We start from the raw sequence: 17,282 nt of genomic DNA, 5'->3' as shown, positions 1-17,282 counted from the left end.
GTTGTTGAATTGCTGTCTGGACAAAAAAAATGATGTGTTTTTTTTTTTCCTTCCTTTTTGTTCTTGTTTAATTAGAAAATTTTCTCACTCACTGTTTCTTTCTCTCTCTCTATCTCTCTCTTCCTTAAAAGAAAGTTTTATTCTTTTTTTCCCTTCTGTTTTGCCTTTGCCTTTTGTCGCCTTTTCTCTCGCTCAATTCTTCTTCCTCTTTTTTTCCATCCCCCCCCCCCCAAATTAGTTTGTTGTTGTTTTGTTTGTTGTTTCGGCTTCTTTCTAGGGTTAATGAAACACGACATGCGACGACATCCACACCCAACTTAACCCAAGTATCAGAAAAAATGACGGCCGAATGAATAAATTGTGTCGAGATGTCGTGATGTCGTTTGTTGTTGATTTTCACCCCGTGTTAAATAATGAATTTACATCGGCATAATGAGGAAACCACAAAATATATTTTGAATAGAAACGAACTGTATTCTACAAATTATCAATTGAGGTATATTTAGCTATATTCTTTATTCATTCTTATGATAGGCTTTCTTAATAAGTGAGCCTTCTTAGTATTGTATAAGAGTAAGAGCGGGTGGGGTGCGGAGAAGCACTATCAGATAAAGCTGTTTCATTGGTCAAAGGTTAATCAAATAATGTCGTGGTAATTGTAGTGGTGGTTAAGTTTTGTTGTTGGTTGGTTTTTTTTTCTTGTCGTGTAAATCGACCGCAGCGACATTATTATTGCCGTTTTTAGAAATTGTGTAAGTTTACATAGATAATAGAATGTACTTGTATGTATGTAAAAAAGGAAGTTAAATTGAGAGACTACAATACAAGTGCATACTTAATAATAATATTATTATTATTACTAATTAATAGCAAGAAAATCACAAGTGAAACACGAAAATTTGTAAAGTTTTGAAAATCTTTATAATTTTTTTTGCAAATCAGTGTTAATATAACGGAGAGGTCTTTAACGAGTAGCAAGAAAACAATAAAGAACTAATAATATTAAACATCTCCACACTTTCAGCTAATTTTTCAAGACGTATAACCAATACATCCATCCATCCTCCTCTTCCTTACTTCCCCTCCCCCTTCTCTCCCCTGCATGTTTTACAAATCGAATAATATAATATTTAAGATTTCCTATCCACGGAGACCCAATACATGGTTTGAATAGCACGAAAATAAAATCAACAGACCAATTGAGCTTACTAACTAAGAAGAAACGAAGAAATAGGACAGCAACTTTTTGAATTCTAGAGCACATCAATAATTCCAATTCATTGACAGAATGTAATGTTGCAATTCTATCAAACAATTGAGGTATATATTTTTTTCACCAAAGATACACGACCATTTACTTATCAATAAGAAATATCGTGGAGGCTACTTCTCACCATTTCTTTGACACAGTTAGTCTTGAAGAAGAGGATAAGAAAGACACAAGTCTACAATAACTGCCCGCCACTAGTATCTACTAGTGATTGATGATTGCATTATGAGTAAACCACCACAGCAACCCCCATTTCCGAATAAATATCATGTTAAACTAGTTGCATCTCTGGATTCAAAAGCTTGTCTTATATGTTATAAACCAGCAACAACAGTTCTACTAGCTGATGGTAATGGTGATTTTTTCTATACTTGTCCACAACATTTATTAGATAATCAATTTGCCAATGCCATACATCCTCAAGAGTACACTGAACTACTAGACAAAAAACAGACACTCACGGACAAGAAATCAAAATTGGAGAAAGATGTTGAGTCGGAAAAACCATATATTTGGAACACTGTGGCAGGATATTGGAAACAGAAGGATAAAGATAAAGACAAGGGCAAGGATAAGGATAAGGATAAATATACAGAGTCGAAATATGAAAAATTGAAACAAGAATTGGCCGATGTTACAAAAGAATTAGAAGAAACAAGTAAGAAAATCCTGGAGTTTAAATTCAAATTGTATCAATTGAATCAAGACATTTATAAAAATAGATTGATGTTTCATCAAAAAAAGAAATATAATCAACAAAGAGCGGTGAAAATTCAGGAAGAAGGGTTTTTCCCATCAGTACCTAAGCATAGTTTAGAATAAAAAATATTCCAAGATGAGACCAGTCAAATTAAGAAACTTGCCAACCAAAAACTGATTCTGTTTATTTGATATAATTTCATAAAGATTTACAATTACGATAGATCTAAACTCTGGTGCATATTTAATAGTCCTGAAACAGAATACTCTATCATAGTGAGTACTTTTTCATTTGTAGGCATTGTGTAGAGTGTGGACTGTAGTCAGGTGCAAAATATATATCCAATAAGTCACATCTCAAATTGATGGTAGAATAATTCAACCTTGGGGCTGTATTCTCTGATAAAAATGAGTTTACTGATCAAATAAAATATTGGCTCAACCATTGAAAAGCTATTCTTGATACTTTTTGCAGTTTTAGTTTTGGTTGTTTCACAATTGGAAAAAAAAAATGTTGAGCCCTAATAGCCCTAATTGTTTGCACGTGATGTATTGCTTTGAATGAAAAGTGGACATTTGTACACACACAAACAAAAAAAAACTAACTTCCTCCCCCAATATGCTGCGTATAGTGAGAAATCTTCTTCTCTCTTGCCATACTATCGCATTTTTTTTTTGGTAACTCACGAAACCTAATTGGAAAGAAGAAAAGAGAAAAAAAAAAAATTTTCAGTTTTCAATAGATTTCAGTTTTTGAATTATACATATTAGAGAAACAAGTTAGCAATGGTATGTTCATTAGATTTACCATGAGTTATGGAGGGATATTCTTGGATGATCAGAATATCATAATATAGGAGCATACTATTTTACTGGAATCAAGATATAATTGAATTGAAATAAAAATTGAATAAGACGAAGCATAGAATACGGAATGATGATTAACAAATCAGAAAACATTGTACTACCGAATAATGAATTAGGATCAACATATTAATATCAACTACTACTTTAAAAGAACAGGAAAATGAGAAGAGAATCAGCATGAAAGTTACCACCTCAGAAAACGTCAAAGAAATATACTTTTGTGTGGATCCGTGTGTTATTACTGAAATCATCGAAACGAATATAACCCTCCTTTTCCCACATTGACATAACTCAGACACAATCTTTCAAATAAAACATGTAATACTAACTATTATTTTTTTTTCGTATAGGTTTTAGTTCAAGATTTATTACATCCATCTCCAGCCACTGAAGCTAAACAACACAAATTGAAAACTTTAGTTCAACAACCAAGATCTTTCTTTATGGACGTTAAATGTCAAGGATGTCTTAATATCACCACTGTTTTCAGTCACGCTCAAACTGCTGTCACTTGTGACTCTTGTTCTACTGTTTTGTGTACCCCAACTGGTGGTAAAGCTAAATTGACTGAAGGTTGTTCATTCAGAAGAAAGTAAACGGCTTTTTAGAAGAAAAAAAAACTCACATACACAATCACAACAATAAAGAAAACACCAAGAAGTTAGAATGAAAATGAAAATTTGCATGAAGAAATAACTATTATTAAAGAGAAGAAGAAGAAAAGAAAAGAAAAGTTGGTAATATAATATGTATCATAGGAATTCTATCCATTTTTATTTTTATTTTTGGGGAGGAATTTTAACCAAATAAATTTTATAAATCTTATTTTTTTATATACATATTTGTAAAATTTATCATTAATATATACAGAATTTAAAAAAAAAATTACCAGAGCTATCTTCATTAAGATCATAAGTTAAAAAAGTGCAAAGGTTCTTGTTGAAAGGGTGAGTTTTCACGTACAAAGGGCTCTATCTGCAATCCCAATATACTTTTCTACAAAGACGAGTCGAACAGATATTAACAACAACAAGATAACAATGCACATAAATTAAAACTATGAAATAGAAAAAAGTAACTTTGCAACCACCATCTACTTAGATATGAAATATAAGGAAATAAATAAGCATCAAAAATCAAAAATCAATAACAATAAGCTAGTAAACACCTTAAAAAAAGTAACAACTAACTTAATCTCTAAAGTTTACTTTTACCAAAATGTCTAACCACTTCATCAATAGCTTTAGCTACTTGGTCGACATTATGTTCATTCAATCCGGCAACAGAGGCTCTACCACTGCTAACCAAATAGATACCGTGGTGTTTCTCCAAACGTTCAACCATTTGTGGGGTTAAACCAGTAAATGAAAACATACCTGTTTGTTCAGTTATGTGATTCCAAGTACCTGGGGTTCCTAAACTTTCCAATTTGCTTCTCAATGTATTTCTCATCTCACCAATTCTAGAAGACATTGTCACTAAATCTTTACGCCACTGAGAATATAATTCTGGATCATTCAAGATGGTAGCAACAATTTTAGAACCATAGGCAGGAGGATTAGAAAGTTCAGAACGTATGATTCTGTTCAATTGAGACTTTATAGCTCGGTTCAAGGAATCGTTAGATTCAACAGTTGATGGTATCACATGGATGGCACCAACTCTTTCTCCATACATACCAACATTCTTGGCAAATGATTGACAGATAATAATTGGAGAAGTGATAACTTTAGAGTCAATTGCCTTTCTAATTGGATAAGCATCTTTTTCCAAATCTCCACTGGCAAAACCTTGATATGCAGAGTCAAAAATGATGAAATGCTTCTTTTTTTCCAAGGCAGCCAAGATTTCGTCCCATTGACTTTGATTAGGATCTAACCCAGTAGGATTATGGGCACATGCATGCAACAAAAACACTGAACCATCAGGAGCACTGGAAATGGCTTTCAAGAACCCGCTCAAGTCCAATGACTTGGTGTCATTGTTCCAATATGGATAACTAGCAACTTTGAAACCAATGTATTCGAAAATTTGCTTGTGGTTGGCCCAAGTTGGTTGTGATAAATAAATGGTGTGGTTACCTTGGTAAAACTCTTTAATGAAAACACCAGCTAAATGTAAGGCACCGGTACCTGATAAACTTTGTTGTGATACAATTTTTTTATCCTTGATGGCTAATGAGTTTTCACCCAAAATAACTTTGGCTGCACTTTCAGTAAATGGAGCAAATCCACTGATAGAAAGATACTCATGGTTGTAATCAGGTGAGTTGATCAATTTCTGTTCTGCTTGTCTAACAGCTGGCAAAATCCATGGTTTCCCGTTGTTGTCTCTGTAGGCACCAATCCCCAAATCAACTTTATTTGTACGAGAATCAGCATTGTAACGTGCCTTTAATCCGAACAATGGATCTGGTGGTAATTCTTTAATACCTGCAAATGGAGCCATAATGAAGTAATAGTTTTTAGTAAGTTTTAATGTAGATTATTTAAACCTTGAAAAGGAAAAAAGCAGAAAATATGTTAACAAGGAAAGAAAAGTAACAAACTCTTAATTATATATATATATATACAACCAAAAAAAAAACTTGATGGAGAAAGAGAGAGGGGGACTATTAGATTTATGTGTGTGTGTGTCATTGTAGAACACACTACCATTGATGTTAATTCCTTTTATGCGAAAGTCAAATTTTTATTTTCGCTTTTTTTTTTATTGTCTTGTGGCAATTTTATAAAATTTGTTGTTGCTCTTAAATTTTTCCGTTCGCAGTTAAGCAAAAGAGAAGGAAAGAAGGATGCTATGCAGCAGCAACAACAACAAAGAGAAAAAAAAAACCGTCCATCTTTACCCCCATAATACACACATTTTATACACAGACGAAGAACCCCCCAAAACAAAAAGAGGGGAAATCGGAACAACAAACAAAATACTAGAAAGTATCGCTCGGCGCGGTACCACACAATACAATACATGCGCCATTTAAACAAACATTGTTGTTTAGAAAATTTGGGGGAAAGTAGATGTGGGCAGATTAAGAGTGAGGCATTTAATTCTTTCTTCTATTGTGAATCAATAAATAGGCATAAAGAGGAGCCATTTATGCAATTCCAAGTCCGAATTAAACCGATTTTTACCAATTCTGGGGTAAAAATACTGTCAATCCACCACCACCAATACTGGTTTTGTTCTGGTCTTGGTTTTTGGTGTGACAATAGAAACTGTCGCTTGTTTTTTCCCATATTTCATCTTGATTATCTTCTCATTGTTCTTGTTTCGGCTTTCAAATAGCAATACTTTGTAAGGCTTTGTGAGCTCGTCTATTACGATAGCCCTCTCTCCCGAAAGTAACATGGCTGTATTGATTAAGGAAGGTATAGAGAAACTCTTGATTTTCCAATAATCAAATTCTCAGTTCATCAGAGACTTGTATTCACTTCAATCTGCATCTAACGCAAGTCAGCATTACCAAAACAAGCGGGAAAATCAGCTTCAAATGTGTACATTTCTTATTTTGCTCAACTATAAACTATTGACTCTAATGTTGAAATCTTTTCGTCTAACTCTAATTTGTTTCTAGCGACTGAGAAAATATTCTTTTCAATTGTTTCATCACTAATTAATCGATAAACTTTCACTTCTTTGGTTTGTCCAACTCTATGGGCACGATCCTCTGCTTGCTTATCTTCATGTGGGTTGAATGACTGATCAAACATAATGACATGGTTGGCTGCTACTAAATTGATACCGACACCACCAGCTTTAGTGGAAATTAAAAAGATATGTATTTTGTCATCTTGGTTGAAAAGATCAATCAAATCTTGTCTTTCCTGAACTGGAGTATTCCCGTCTAGTCTTGCAAATTTATAATTGAATATTGACAATACTCTCTCCAAAATATCTAAAACTTGAGTAAACAAAGAAAAAATCAACACTTTTTCTCCTTTATTGTCGATGATGTGTTGCAAAATTTTGCCTAATTCAATAACCTTACCACTGTCCAAGAACTTTTCATCACCTAATTTCCATTTGCTTAATGTTTTCGGGAATTGGGTGCACAAACGGTCCAATTCAAAATCCGACATTACTTGCATATCCTCAAAAATATACGTTTGATTAGCCGTGGCATATTCCGGCTCCATCATGATTGCTTTACTCATTTCTTGTAATTTCGAGTCGTCAAAAATCACTCTGAACAACAACGGATGTAATGCTGCCTTACGAAGTTCCATCAAGACATTGGATGATGTCGGTATCGGATCTTCTCTATTTAATTTAGCTACTGTTTCTGGTGGTAACGTTCTTCTTCTCTGTCTTTCTGAACTCACATATTTCCCATTATTGAAATGGTCAAGATATAGTCTTTTTTGGTCTTTAGTCATTGTGCAATGCACCACTTGCAGGATTTTCGGTGGTAAATGCTGCAAAACTTGATCCTTACGACGCCTCAAGACAAATGGAGCCATCATGGTTTTGGCATTTTTGATTGCCTGCTGTGCCAACAATGGGTTGTGATCATTCTCTTTGGTAACAGTCCCGGATTTTTGATTAAAAATAGAAGACAATTCTTCCCTCTTTTCATTAAACAACTGTGGTAACATAAATGATAACAACGAAACTAATTCTTTCAAATTATTCTGCAATGGAGTACCTGTCAATAATAATCTAAAATTACCTTTTAGCCTCATAAGTTTATTGTACCTTTCTGAAGTTGAATTTTTCAACAAGTGACCTTCATCATAAACTATCACATTGAAATTTTGGCTTTTCAAAAATTTAGCATCAGCAGGACTACCACATGCCAATGTATACGTTGTCACCAAGACTTCAAATTCGTCATCATTCAGTAATTCGTAACGTAGTTCTTCTCGTTCTGCTTGACTACCATAATACGCTCTAACCAGTAAGTCAGGACAAAATTTGTTGAATTCACGTAGCCAATTTTCAATTGTTGATGCCGGTACTACCACCAAATGAGGACCTCGTTCCCCAACTTGCTTCAAATGGGCCATAAATGCAATGACTTGACAAGTTTTACCAAGACCCATCTCGTCGGCCAAGATACATGACAATTTGTTTTGGTACAAAAGATTAAGCCAGTTGATACCCACTTGTTGGTAATTATTCAATGTCACGTCGTCTGCTAACAAAGCCGGTTTGTCTTTGATATATTTCATTGTCAAGTATCTTTTCTTAACCATTATAATGTCTTCATCAAAGTCGTCGTCTTCCTTGTCAAGATCAACAACTTCTTGTTCCTCAATGGGGTCCAAATCGACCATATCTAATTCACCTTGCTCAGTGGTTAATGACACACCCCATGATTTCATCTGTTCAGTTAGCCTATCCCCATATTCTGCACATTGCTTAATCAAGGAATCCACTGCTTTGTATCCTTTGAGATTGCCTTCCGTTGTCTCAATCATTTTCAACCCCAACTTCTTTTTCTTTCTCTTACTTTTAGCAGCATCTGCATCGGTCAATGGGAAATCATTTTCGGCAATAACGTCCAACGAATGGAAAGGTCTTTGTGAAATCACAATTTCAGCTACACTTGGTTCAATTCCACAAATATCTGATAAATCTTCGATAGGAGCACTATTGATAAATTCCAAAACTTTCTGGTCTATCGAGGTGTATCCGGTATCCATTTCATCGTCTTCAGCTTCATCCAATGAATCACTGTCACCATCCTCTTCGTCGTCATCTAGTAACTCTTCAATATCCTCATTCTCATCATCACTGAGGTTAATAATCGCTTTGGTACTAGATGGTTTCCTTTGATTCTGTTTATCTTGTTTCGGTTGTTGAACTTGATTTTGTCTCCTCTTTTTACGATTTTCTAAGATTTTACGTTCTAACATTTCTAATTCATCCTCAGGTTCTGCCTCCTCTTCGGTATCACCAATTTCTATCACGTCAGGTTGGTCCAGAGGTGGATTTGGGGTATTGGATTCTCTATAACTGAATCTAGCTGCCAATCCAACAGGGGCAGGGATTGGTGATATCGATCTTGAGCTTGGAGTCGATGAATCCTCTAAGCTTGACAATCTCACTAATCTTCTCTTTTTCGGTAATGATTCCAATCTGCTAGTTTGATCTGGTTTAAATTGTCTCGCATATTTATCTAATGTAGATTGTCTATTATATTTGTCGCTAATTGATTTTTTACTTTTGATACTGACTTTGGTAGATTCACGGGCATTTGGTTTTGTTGGTGACATGTCGTCTATTTTAACTGTTGCTCTACCTTTTTTGATTTTGACAGGAGATTCATCTTCCTCGTCGTACCCACTGACATCATCAGTGATAATGCCACGTTCAACTTCTGGGGTACTGCTTTTACTTGTTTGTTCAACGAGTTGTTGGAATCTCAATTGTCGATTCTTTTCTCTCATTTCTTCTTGTTGTTGGATAATCTTTTGTCGTTGTTCATTTTCTTTCCTCAAGTATTCATTTCTATCAAAATTTGTTTCCAAATACTTGTTGATGTCTCTGGCATTTCCCTTACATTTCACAAATGCCTTCAATATATCACTTTCAGATAAGTAATTAAACTTCTTCCGAATCAACGGGAAATCTTTATGCTGTCTGATCTTTTGTCTTTTAAATTCCAATTCTCGCTCCTTTTCATTGCTTATTAACTTTGAGGCCAATGATGGCTGTTGAATCGTGGACTCTTTAGTTGGTGATGAGTTGATGGTTATTGGTGATGAAGAAGGGACCTGAACTCGATTCTTCTTGCTAGGCGTTGTGTTTGGATCAGCTGTAGATGATTCCTCCGTTGGTTTATTTCTTCTAAACCAACTCATATTGAATGAAAATAAGTAATACCAGCAAAATGTATTTACTATTGGTACCTGTTTACTTGGGGGATTAAATTTTTTTTTTCTTGCGGTTTTTTATGGATGGAGATGGCTTGGTTCTCTGTATCGCTACAGATTCTTGGACGGGAACGTCAAAAAGAAGAAGAAAAAAGAGAATTGAAAAACACGCGTCGACTGAAATGCAGGTCGTGTCTCAATTTTTCACGACAATGGTTTTATGAATCTTTGATGAAACAACAAACTTACTAGCTCTGGGTCTAAGTATGCCGTATGCAATAACAGAAATTTCCTGGTCAATATTAGTTGATCTGTTGAGCTTGGGCTTGTTATCAATACCATGAACTACTAGCCCCTCTTGTAAATCTCTTCTTTCAACGGGCGATACTTAGCGATGGATTTCCTGCTCGGGGCTCCATTTAAGACTAGCAAAAGTTGGTTATTTGTACTAGAGAAAAGCTACAATAGCAATAAATAATCAAACCACTATGGGGTCATTGGAAGTTCCATAAAAGACAAGCTTTGAAAATACGTAAACCAAAAATATATATGTATTCGTTTTGATTATTTGAGACAATGCTAGAATTATACAATGATGTAAACACTAAATCTCCTTCCTATACAACTGATTGCACTTCAAAAAATCTTCTCAAATAATAGATTTGGAAAATAGAGTTGGCAGCAACAACAAAGATCTGGAAAACTGACCACCATTTGACTCTGGAGTTAGTAGATTCAGCTGTATTTCTGTGAGTTCTTTCTCTGATAACAAGGTATCCTTGTTCGGCTCTGACATCATCGGTCAATTGGCTTAATTTTTGGATAGCATAGTCCAAAGTTCCCAGTTTTGGATCGTTCACATCGACATAAACAACTCCGTGAATATTGAAACTGACATCTAAGTCAACAACACCGGTTCTTTCATTGCTAAAACAATACGAATATTTCCCACTGGATGTGGCAGTAATGGTTTCGTCACCATGGTCCAACCCAGTTTTCTTTAAAACGGTTTGTCCTTGAGGTGAATTGATATAGAAATCAATGGTATATTGTTCGGAATTATAAGGATTACGTGACCCAACTTGAAAACTGATTGCCAATTCATCATTTTTGTTCAATGACTCGTAAAAGCATTGTTTACCATATGGAGCAATCAACACATTATGAGCTGAAATTGATGATATAAAAAAAAGGAAAAGTGAAACAAATAATGACTTCATTGTAAAATTGTTCTCAAGTCTAATGATGGATTGTTCCTATGCGAATACTTTCTATTGAATTTCGATTGAGGAAAAACTGAGAACTGTTGTTGTGTATGATAGAACAGTGGTGCTAATCCAAATGTTGATCTCGAAAATTTTTCTTTTTTTTTTCTGTTTGGATTGATTTTCGTTTCGTTGTTATTTTCTTTCGTTGGGGGAAGACTGGTAAAAAAAAAAAGGAACGCGTAATTTGGTCAAATCTAAGCAAATTTTTGTCACGTGACACAAGTATTGTCAATTGATTTGATGAATTCTCTTTTGACTCACTAGGTTAGTAGTTGCGTGGCGACAGATTCTTTTGCAAGTAATTAGATGGTACTGTATTTCTCTAGGGAGTATTTTGAAGAACATAGATCAAGCACTGCAAATATTTGTAGAATTTTAGTTTAAGATAAAGTCTACTTCAGTTTTTCTGCAAAATATAACAAAATGTAAACCACAAAACACAAATTTCACTATTGCAAACAGTTACACCAGAAGGTTCAATTATTGCTTACAGTGAAGTAGTTTCAATAGCTTCTGACATTGCTAGTCCCACAATACATAGGTTTTATTAGGGTAGTAATTTGTCTTAGATGGACTTCGGGTATTATTGAGTGAGACATTAATCATTCATGATTTCCAGAGTAATGTTAATATTTTTTTTCAACTATTCCTTATTTAGGAAGTCTACTTCAAGCCGCACTTTATTGTAAGTTTTGCAACCAATGTGAGGATGAGCTTTATAATTATTACACGCTTTGGATATTTATGACAAGATTTGCAAAAGTATTTAAACTCTTCTTGGCGCCCAAATTTTTTTTGCAACTTTATACCACTTTTTCTTTTATTCTTTTGCTTTACAATCAATTTCCAAAATTAATTTCATTCAACAAGGAACCAGGAATCTCATCTCTTCTATAGAAGCTTGTTGGAACATCATTATGCGATTAAAAAACAAATCAACAATATAAAAWTATAAATAATAGATTAAAAAATACAAAAAAAGAACGCATAATAGAGTTATTGTTACATAATATAAGACTCCTCAAGCGGTTAATAAAATCAACATTATAGAGTAACAATATGGATAGCCGGGGCGCTATTCACTACTACTGTTTGGGAAGTTATTGGAGCACAATTATGCTGAAAATAAACAAATCAATGATATAAAAATATGAATTATAGATTAAAAAATACAAAAAARGACGCATAATATATTTATTGTTATATGGGGGTAGTCTCCTCAAGCGGTTAACAAAATCATCATCATCGGGTAACAGAATGGWTAACCTAGGCGCTACTCACTACTACTGTTTGGAATATTACTGGAGCATCATTATGAGGAAAAGAAACCAAATAAATAATCAAAAAATAAAAATAAAATATAAAAAAGCATAAAAAAAGACTCATAATAAAGTTGTTGYTATAAATTATAAGACTCCTAAAGCGGTTTTCCAAATCAATGTCCATTCAGAAAGTAGATGAATAACCAAGGCTCTTTCCATTGTYACTTGAATTTTTTATTGGAGCACAATATGCRGTTAAAAAACACAAACACAAATATAAAAAWAAAATAAAATGAAAAAATACAAATAAAAAAACGCATAGTATAACTAATGGTATATCAGATAAGTCTCCTCATGTTGATTTTAAAAACCAATTCCATAAATGATTCTCTTAACTTGCCTGGAACCTATTGTTTGAATACTTGTTGGAGCACATTATGCAAAAAAAATACAATCAAGAATGAAAAAATATAATTAAATGAAAAAATAGAAAAARAAAATGCATAATAGATTTGTTATATTATAAGACTCCAGAAGTAGATTTAGAAATTGATGTCACTGTTGTCATAAATCCACATTACGAAGAAGGTGTTAAACAAATGAAAACGAATTAACCAAACTAGTATCCAATTACATATGAAGCTGTCCAATCAATATTAAATACAATCCATTTTATAAATCAAAGCCCCATGCTAATGCTGCTATCACAATCTAAAAACMCTGAGGTATTGCCTAATAATTTATAAAAGAAGTTATATTATCAAACTGTCAAATGAAAACAAWTAAAAAAGATGCAAAAACGCAAAACAAAATAAAGAATATGCAAAAATGCAAAAMAAATTTAAAAAAGATATAAAAACAGGTATTAATTTACTGCTGTATCAGATTGGTTTCCAGTTCTGGATAAATACTATTTGTACAACGTTCAATTAGGAGTGTGAATAAACTTCTTAACGAATCATTTGGTCAACTGGATTTGGCAGTAACTTTGATTTGCACACCTTGCACGACTTGATTATCAGAAAAAAACAAACACGAAAGGAGACTCACCAAATTTGCAAACAAATACACACACTCACACACATAGTAAAATACAGACGAAAGCAGATATTCCTTGACGAGATCTATTCAGGTAACTTCTCAAAACCAATTCTGTTTTTTTTTTTTTTAATTTTAGCATATGAGTCACGTTGATCTACCGCTATCATCATCTTCATCCATCAAACAACGTTCTGAAAGTGAGCGAGGTAGAAGTGCCACATTAAATTCCATAGACATAGCATTTCATTCTGTTGATCGAAATAGAACTGGTCAACAGCACCACGAGAATGACAACACACTACTATCAACTACTTCATCACCACATTCAAAGCTAGGAAAACATCAAAGCAGACCACCACGTCCCGATATAAAGAGAGCAAGGAGTGCAACTATGTCGATGTTACAGGATAATACCAGTTTAAACTCAATCCAAAATACAGAGAGTCCAACTTGGCTACTAAGTGATCTATTGTCTAACTTGTCTGTATTCAAAGATAAAAATGAATATTCAATAGTCGCCAAGGCAAATGATTTGGTTATGCTATTTCAACAACATCCTAACTTAAAACATGACGTACAAATCAAGGCTGTGTTACCAAGAATACAATTTATGTTGAACCACCCAACTTCTGAAGTTCGAAGTTCATGCTATAGGATAATTCGATACTTGATTGTTAATTACGAAAGTTTGATGATATTGGTGCAACAGAAATTATTAATTTATATTATTATCAGTTTATCGAACACGCGGAATGTGTCATTGATCGAAATGGAACAAAGTTTGAAATTGATTCGAGAGTTTTTGACTGTTGATAAAGGTTCAGATTTATTGTCGGTTGGGGTCATCAAGACTTTAATTACTATAGTTGAAGAGAATGGCGATAGTAGTAACAATGGGTTTGGAAATATAAATGGAATTAATGATCAGGACAGAATTATAACGAAAAGGATAGAGAGCATTCCTGAAAGTTTTAAAAATGCATGCCTAGAAACCATTTGCGAAATAACATTATTGAATCCAGAATTAATTTGTCATTCTGGTGGATTTAAGTTGATTATTAATTCAATTTTAGACAAACCAGTCGAAATTGGTTCAACTTGTTTGATGATTGTTTTAAAGTTGTTAGATTTTGAAAATTCAAGAAAATTTGTTCGGAATGGATTTGATTTAGATTCATTGATCTCAATCTATTCAAATTTAAGTGACCATGACGATGAGACCAACCTTGACAATAATTCAACCAGAATAAGAAAAACATCCAATTATAAACTTCAAAAAATATCATTCTTGATATCGACTTTATTAAAAAATTTCAATGGGATAATTGCATACCTGATCAATGACTTTACAAGCATTAAAAATCTTCTTATGAATTTGCAGAAAAAGAATACCAAAGTACGAGAATCGATTTTAGATTTGTTATTGGATGCTTTAATGATCCAAAGCTTTCCTTGGTTGAAAAACTCACCCATTGGAGATTCAATAATGAGATATAATGAGTTATTTAACGATGGCTATCAATTCAAATTTGAGTTCAAACCAATAGACGATGAATTCAGCAAAAACATATTACACCATCATCAAGGACTCCTAACGTTGATACTTATAAAAAATGGCATTTTTAAACATTTAACTCAGATAATTGAAGAAAATCGTGGGATAGACATCCCATCACGCAGCATTGAACATAAACGAGCAACTATGTTATTGACAAATTTGTATGCAATGGCAAACAACTATTTGCCCGCCGAATTAATTGGTGAAAAACTGTTACTCCCTGATTTATCTTTATGTGCTTCATTTGAAATTTTCAATGAAACAAGACATGAATTTCGTCCTACACCAGAGTACAATCAACACGTGAAATCAAGCATTAAACAACTTAATATACAGGCAAAATATAACATTGATGATAACACCTTCAAAACTATGGTTAGTAATAGTAAGATACTAGCAGTTAAAGAGTTTGAAGACTGGAATTGGCAATTGCTATTAACTTTAATCCAAGGCCCCTTAGGTAATCCAAAAAGATTTGATGAAGTTTTAGAAAAAGTTCCAAAATTTTTCAAAAGATTATTGTCATTTTATCGGCCATTTAAATATCGGTTTTCCACAGTATCTCTAACAAAAGATAAAAATAGTTTCAAATACATTAACATTGGTTGTCAATTGATTGAATTATTTTTAAGTTTAGACAATGGTATCAAGTACCTAAGCAAATCTAAATTATTACCTCAAATTTCCGAGATAGTGGCACAAATTGACCCCTTTAGTGGGATAACCTCAAAGGACCCAATTTTGAGCGAAAAGAGACTTGAAACAACGGCGTCAGTGGGATATTTGAGATTTATTGGTGTTTTAAGTAGTCATAGCCTGGGAATTCGAATGTTGGAACAATGGCAGTTTTTCACACTATTTTTGAATATAATATCTTCAAGCACTGAATCAGAAACTAACAATTTGTTTATATTAACAATTTTCAAGTATGCTGATTTTTCCATTGATTCCCCGTTTAGAAATGTCTTGGAAATGGCAATCAGAGTAAGCAACTTTAAAATCAGAAACTATATATTAAAACACGTATTACCCCGATTAATTAAGACTGAAGAATGCAGATTATTTATAATTAGATTTTTGGTAGAAAATTTATATTGTATTGGACCAAGTGAAAACGGGAATGGCGATGGAGAAATTGTCACAAAATCCATTGAAATATTATATCATTATTATCAGGAAGACAATTTTAGTAATTTGGATACATTAATTCAGTATCAACCCCTGATTGAAGTACTACAAAAGTATCGATTAGGCAAAAAGTTATTGAACAACTTTTTAAGATTTCCTGAAGGGTTCAAATATTTGGAACGATTAGGGTATTTAGAAGAGAAATTTAACAAATTGACACAAGCACAAGATTTCAAGTATCTTTACAAAATCAACTCAATTATTCAATATCAGTTTTACCCTCACGTATTTCATGCTGATAACAATTCAAACAATGCTGATAATGACAATAATGATGCCGATGATCAGCTTTCGATTTATTTTTTAAAGAATTTACTATCTACCGAGGAAGGATTAAACTTTTTCCAATTTGGTAAAGGTAAAGAATTCTTACATTCAATTTTATTATCAACAGAAATAATTTTCCAACAAATTTCTCAAGATGCAAAATTTCATGACATTGAAAATCAAGATGATGAAGAAGTTAAATTTTTAATCAATGCCGTTAAACAAAACCTTTGGTTGATAGGAAATTTGGCCCTTGGAGAATTTGGAATTCAATTATTAGATCCAATGTATAATAATTCATTAAACGCCAATAATAATTCAATAATCAACATAATCATTGACAATTTTAAAACTTGCTCAATTTGGCAAATAAGAGGTATTTGTTTTTATGTGTTAGGAATGATTGCCAGTACAATTGAAGGGATTGAGATTCTTGATGAATTCAATTGGGTTAGTTGTGTTGATCAATATGGCAATTGCAAGAGATTATCGTACCCAAAAGTTGAAAACTTGGTTGAAATTTTCAACATAGAGATGAGTAATCCCTATAGAGATACAAGATATTATCATATTTTCAACAGCATTCCAGTGGAAGTGACTGAAGCTAATTCTAACACGATCAATGATGACACGGGTGATAATATTGAGGAATTGGTCATTAGTGATAATACCGATAAGCCGCTGGTTGATGAGAATGGTGGTGGTGGAGAAACAGAAGACGATCAATTCAAAATTTCATTACGACGTAAAATTATAGTGTTGATAACAAATTTACAAGCGGTGTTGTCCAAAATTGTTAACAAGTCGATTCGTGAATTGAATAAATTGAGATCAATTTATCCGGAAATATTTAATTCCGACACAGAATTATTTCTTGAAATAATGAAATTAATCGATAAAGCGAATTTTTCATATCATCAACGAAGCTTTATATTGAACTTGTTTCTAAACAAAGATACAAAGATACTTGAGAACTTGAACAAAAAATAGGATATTTATAGAAATCATTATGTACATATATATGACTTGATTTGGTTATTC

The 17,282-nt window shown here is 33.2% G+C and overlaps 6 protein-coding genes across 6 annotated transcripts; 3 read left to right on the top strand and 3 right to left on the bottom strand. All coding sequences in view use genetic code 12, as the record gives it.

The window, feature by feature from the left end:
* Positions 1 to 1,495: 1,495 nt before the first annotated feature.
* CAALFM_CR07640CA (uncharacterized protein) lies at positions 1,496 to 2,092 on the top strand (the record flags this gene model as incomplete). The annotated part of the gene is made up of 1 exon (XM_706051.2): positions 1,496 to 2,092. The coding sequence occupies one exon, from the start codon at positions 1,496 to 1,498 to the stop codon at positions 2,090 to 2,092; it is 597 nt and encodes a 198-aa protein (XP_711143.2).
* Positions 2,093 to 2,755: 663 nt separating this feature from the next.
* On the top strand, positions 2,756 to 3,432 carry RPS27 (40S ribosomal protein eS27; the record flags this gene model as incomplete). The annotated part of the gene is made up of 2 exons (XM_019475555.1): positions 2,756 to 2,758; positions 3,187 to 3,432. The coding sequence occupies 2 exons, from the start codon at positions 2,756 to 2,758 to the stop codon at positions 3,430 to 3,432; spliced, it is 249 nt and encodes an 82-aa protein (XP_019331100.1).
* Positions 3,433 to 4,033: 601 nt separating this feature from the next.
* AAT21 (aspartate transaminase) lies at positions 4,034 to 5,284 on the bottom strand (the record flags this gene model as incomplete). The annotated part of the gene is made up of 1 exon (XM_706052.1): positions 4,034 to 5,284. One exon carries the CDS (start codon positions 5,282 to 5,284, stop codon positions 4,034 to 4,036), a length of 1,251 nt encoding a protein of 416 aa, XP_711144.1.
* A 1,067-nt stretch (positions 5,285 to 6,351) lies between these two features.
* CAALFM_CR07600WA (DNA-dependent ATPase) lies at positions 6,352 to 9,645 on the bottom strand (the record flags this gene model as incomplete). Its single annotated transcript, XM_708422.2, has 1 exon — positions 6,352 to 9,645. One exon carries the CDS (start codon positions 9,643 to 9,645, stop codon positions 6,352 to 6,354), a length of 3,294 nt encoding a protein of 1,097 aa, XP_713515.2.
* Positions 9,646 to 10,274: 629 nt separating this feature from the next.
* EMP24 (Emp24p) lies at positions 10,275 to 10,877 on the bottom strand (the record flags this gene model as incomplete). The annotated part of the gene is made up of 1 exon (XM_708421.2): positions 10,275 to 10,877. The coding sequence occupies one exon, from the start codon at positions 10,875 to 10,877 to the stop codon at positions 10,275 to 10,277; it is 603 nt and encodes a 200-aa protein (XP_713514.1).
* Positions 10,878 to 13,367: 2,490 nt separating this feature from the next.
* On the top strand, positions 13,368 to 17,231 carry TSC11 (TORC2 complex subunit; the record flags this gene model as incomplete). The annotated part of the gene is made up of 1 exon (XM_707994.2): positions 13,368 to 17,231. One exon carries the CDS (start codon positions 13,368 to 13,370, stop codon positions 17,229 to 17,231), a length of 3,864 nt encoding a protein of 1,287 aa, XP_713087.2.
* Between the last annotated feature and the right edge of the window lie 51 nt (positions 17,232 to 17,282).

The sequence above is a fragment of the Candida albicans genome, chromosome R, assembly GCF_000182965.3.
Source record: "Candida albicans SC5314 chromosome R, complete sequence".
Lineage (NCBI taxonomy): Eukaryota > Fungi > Ascomycota > Pichiomycetes > Serinales > Debaryomycetaceae > Candida > Candida albicans.
The sequence above is the reverse complement of the archived record's forward strand: the minus strand, read 5'-3'. Positions and strand labels throughout refer to the sequence as shown.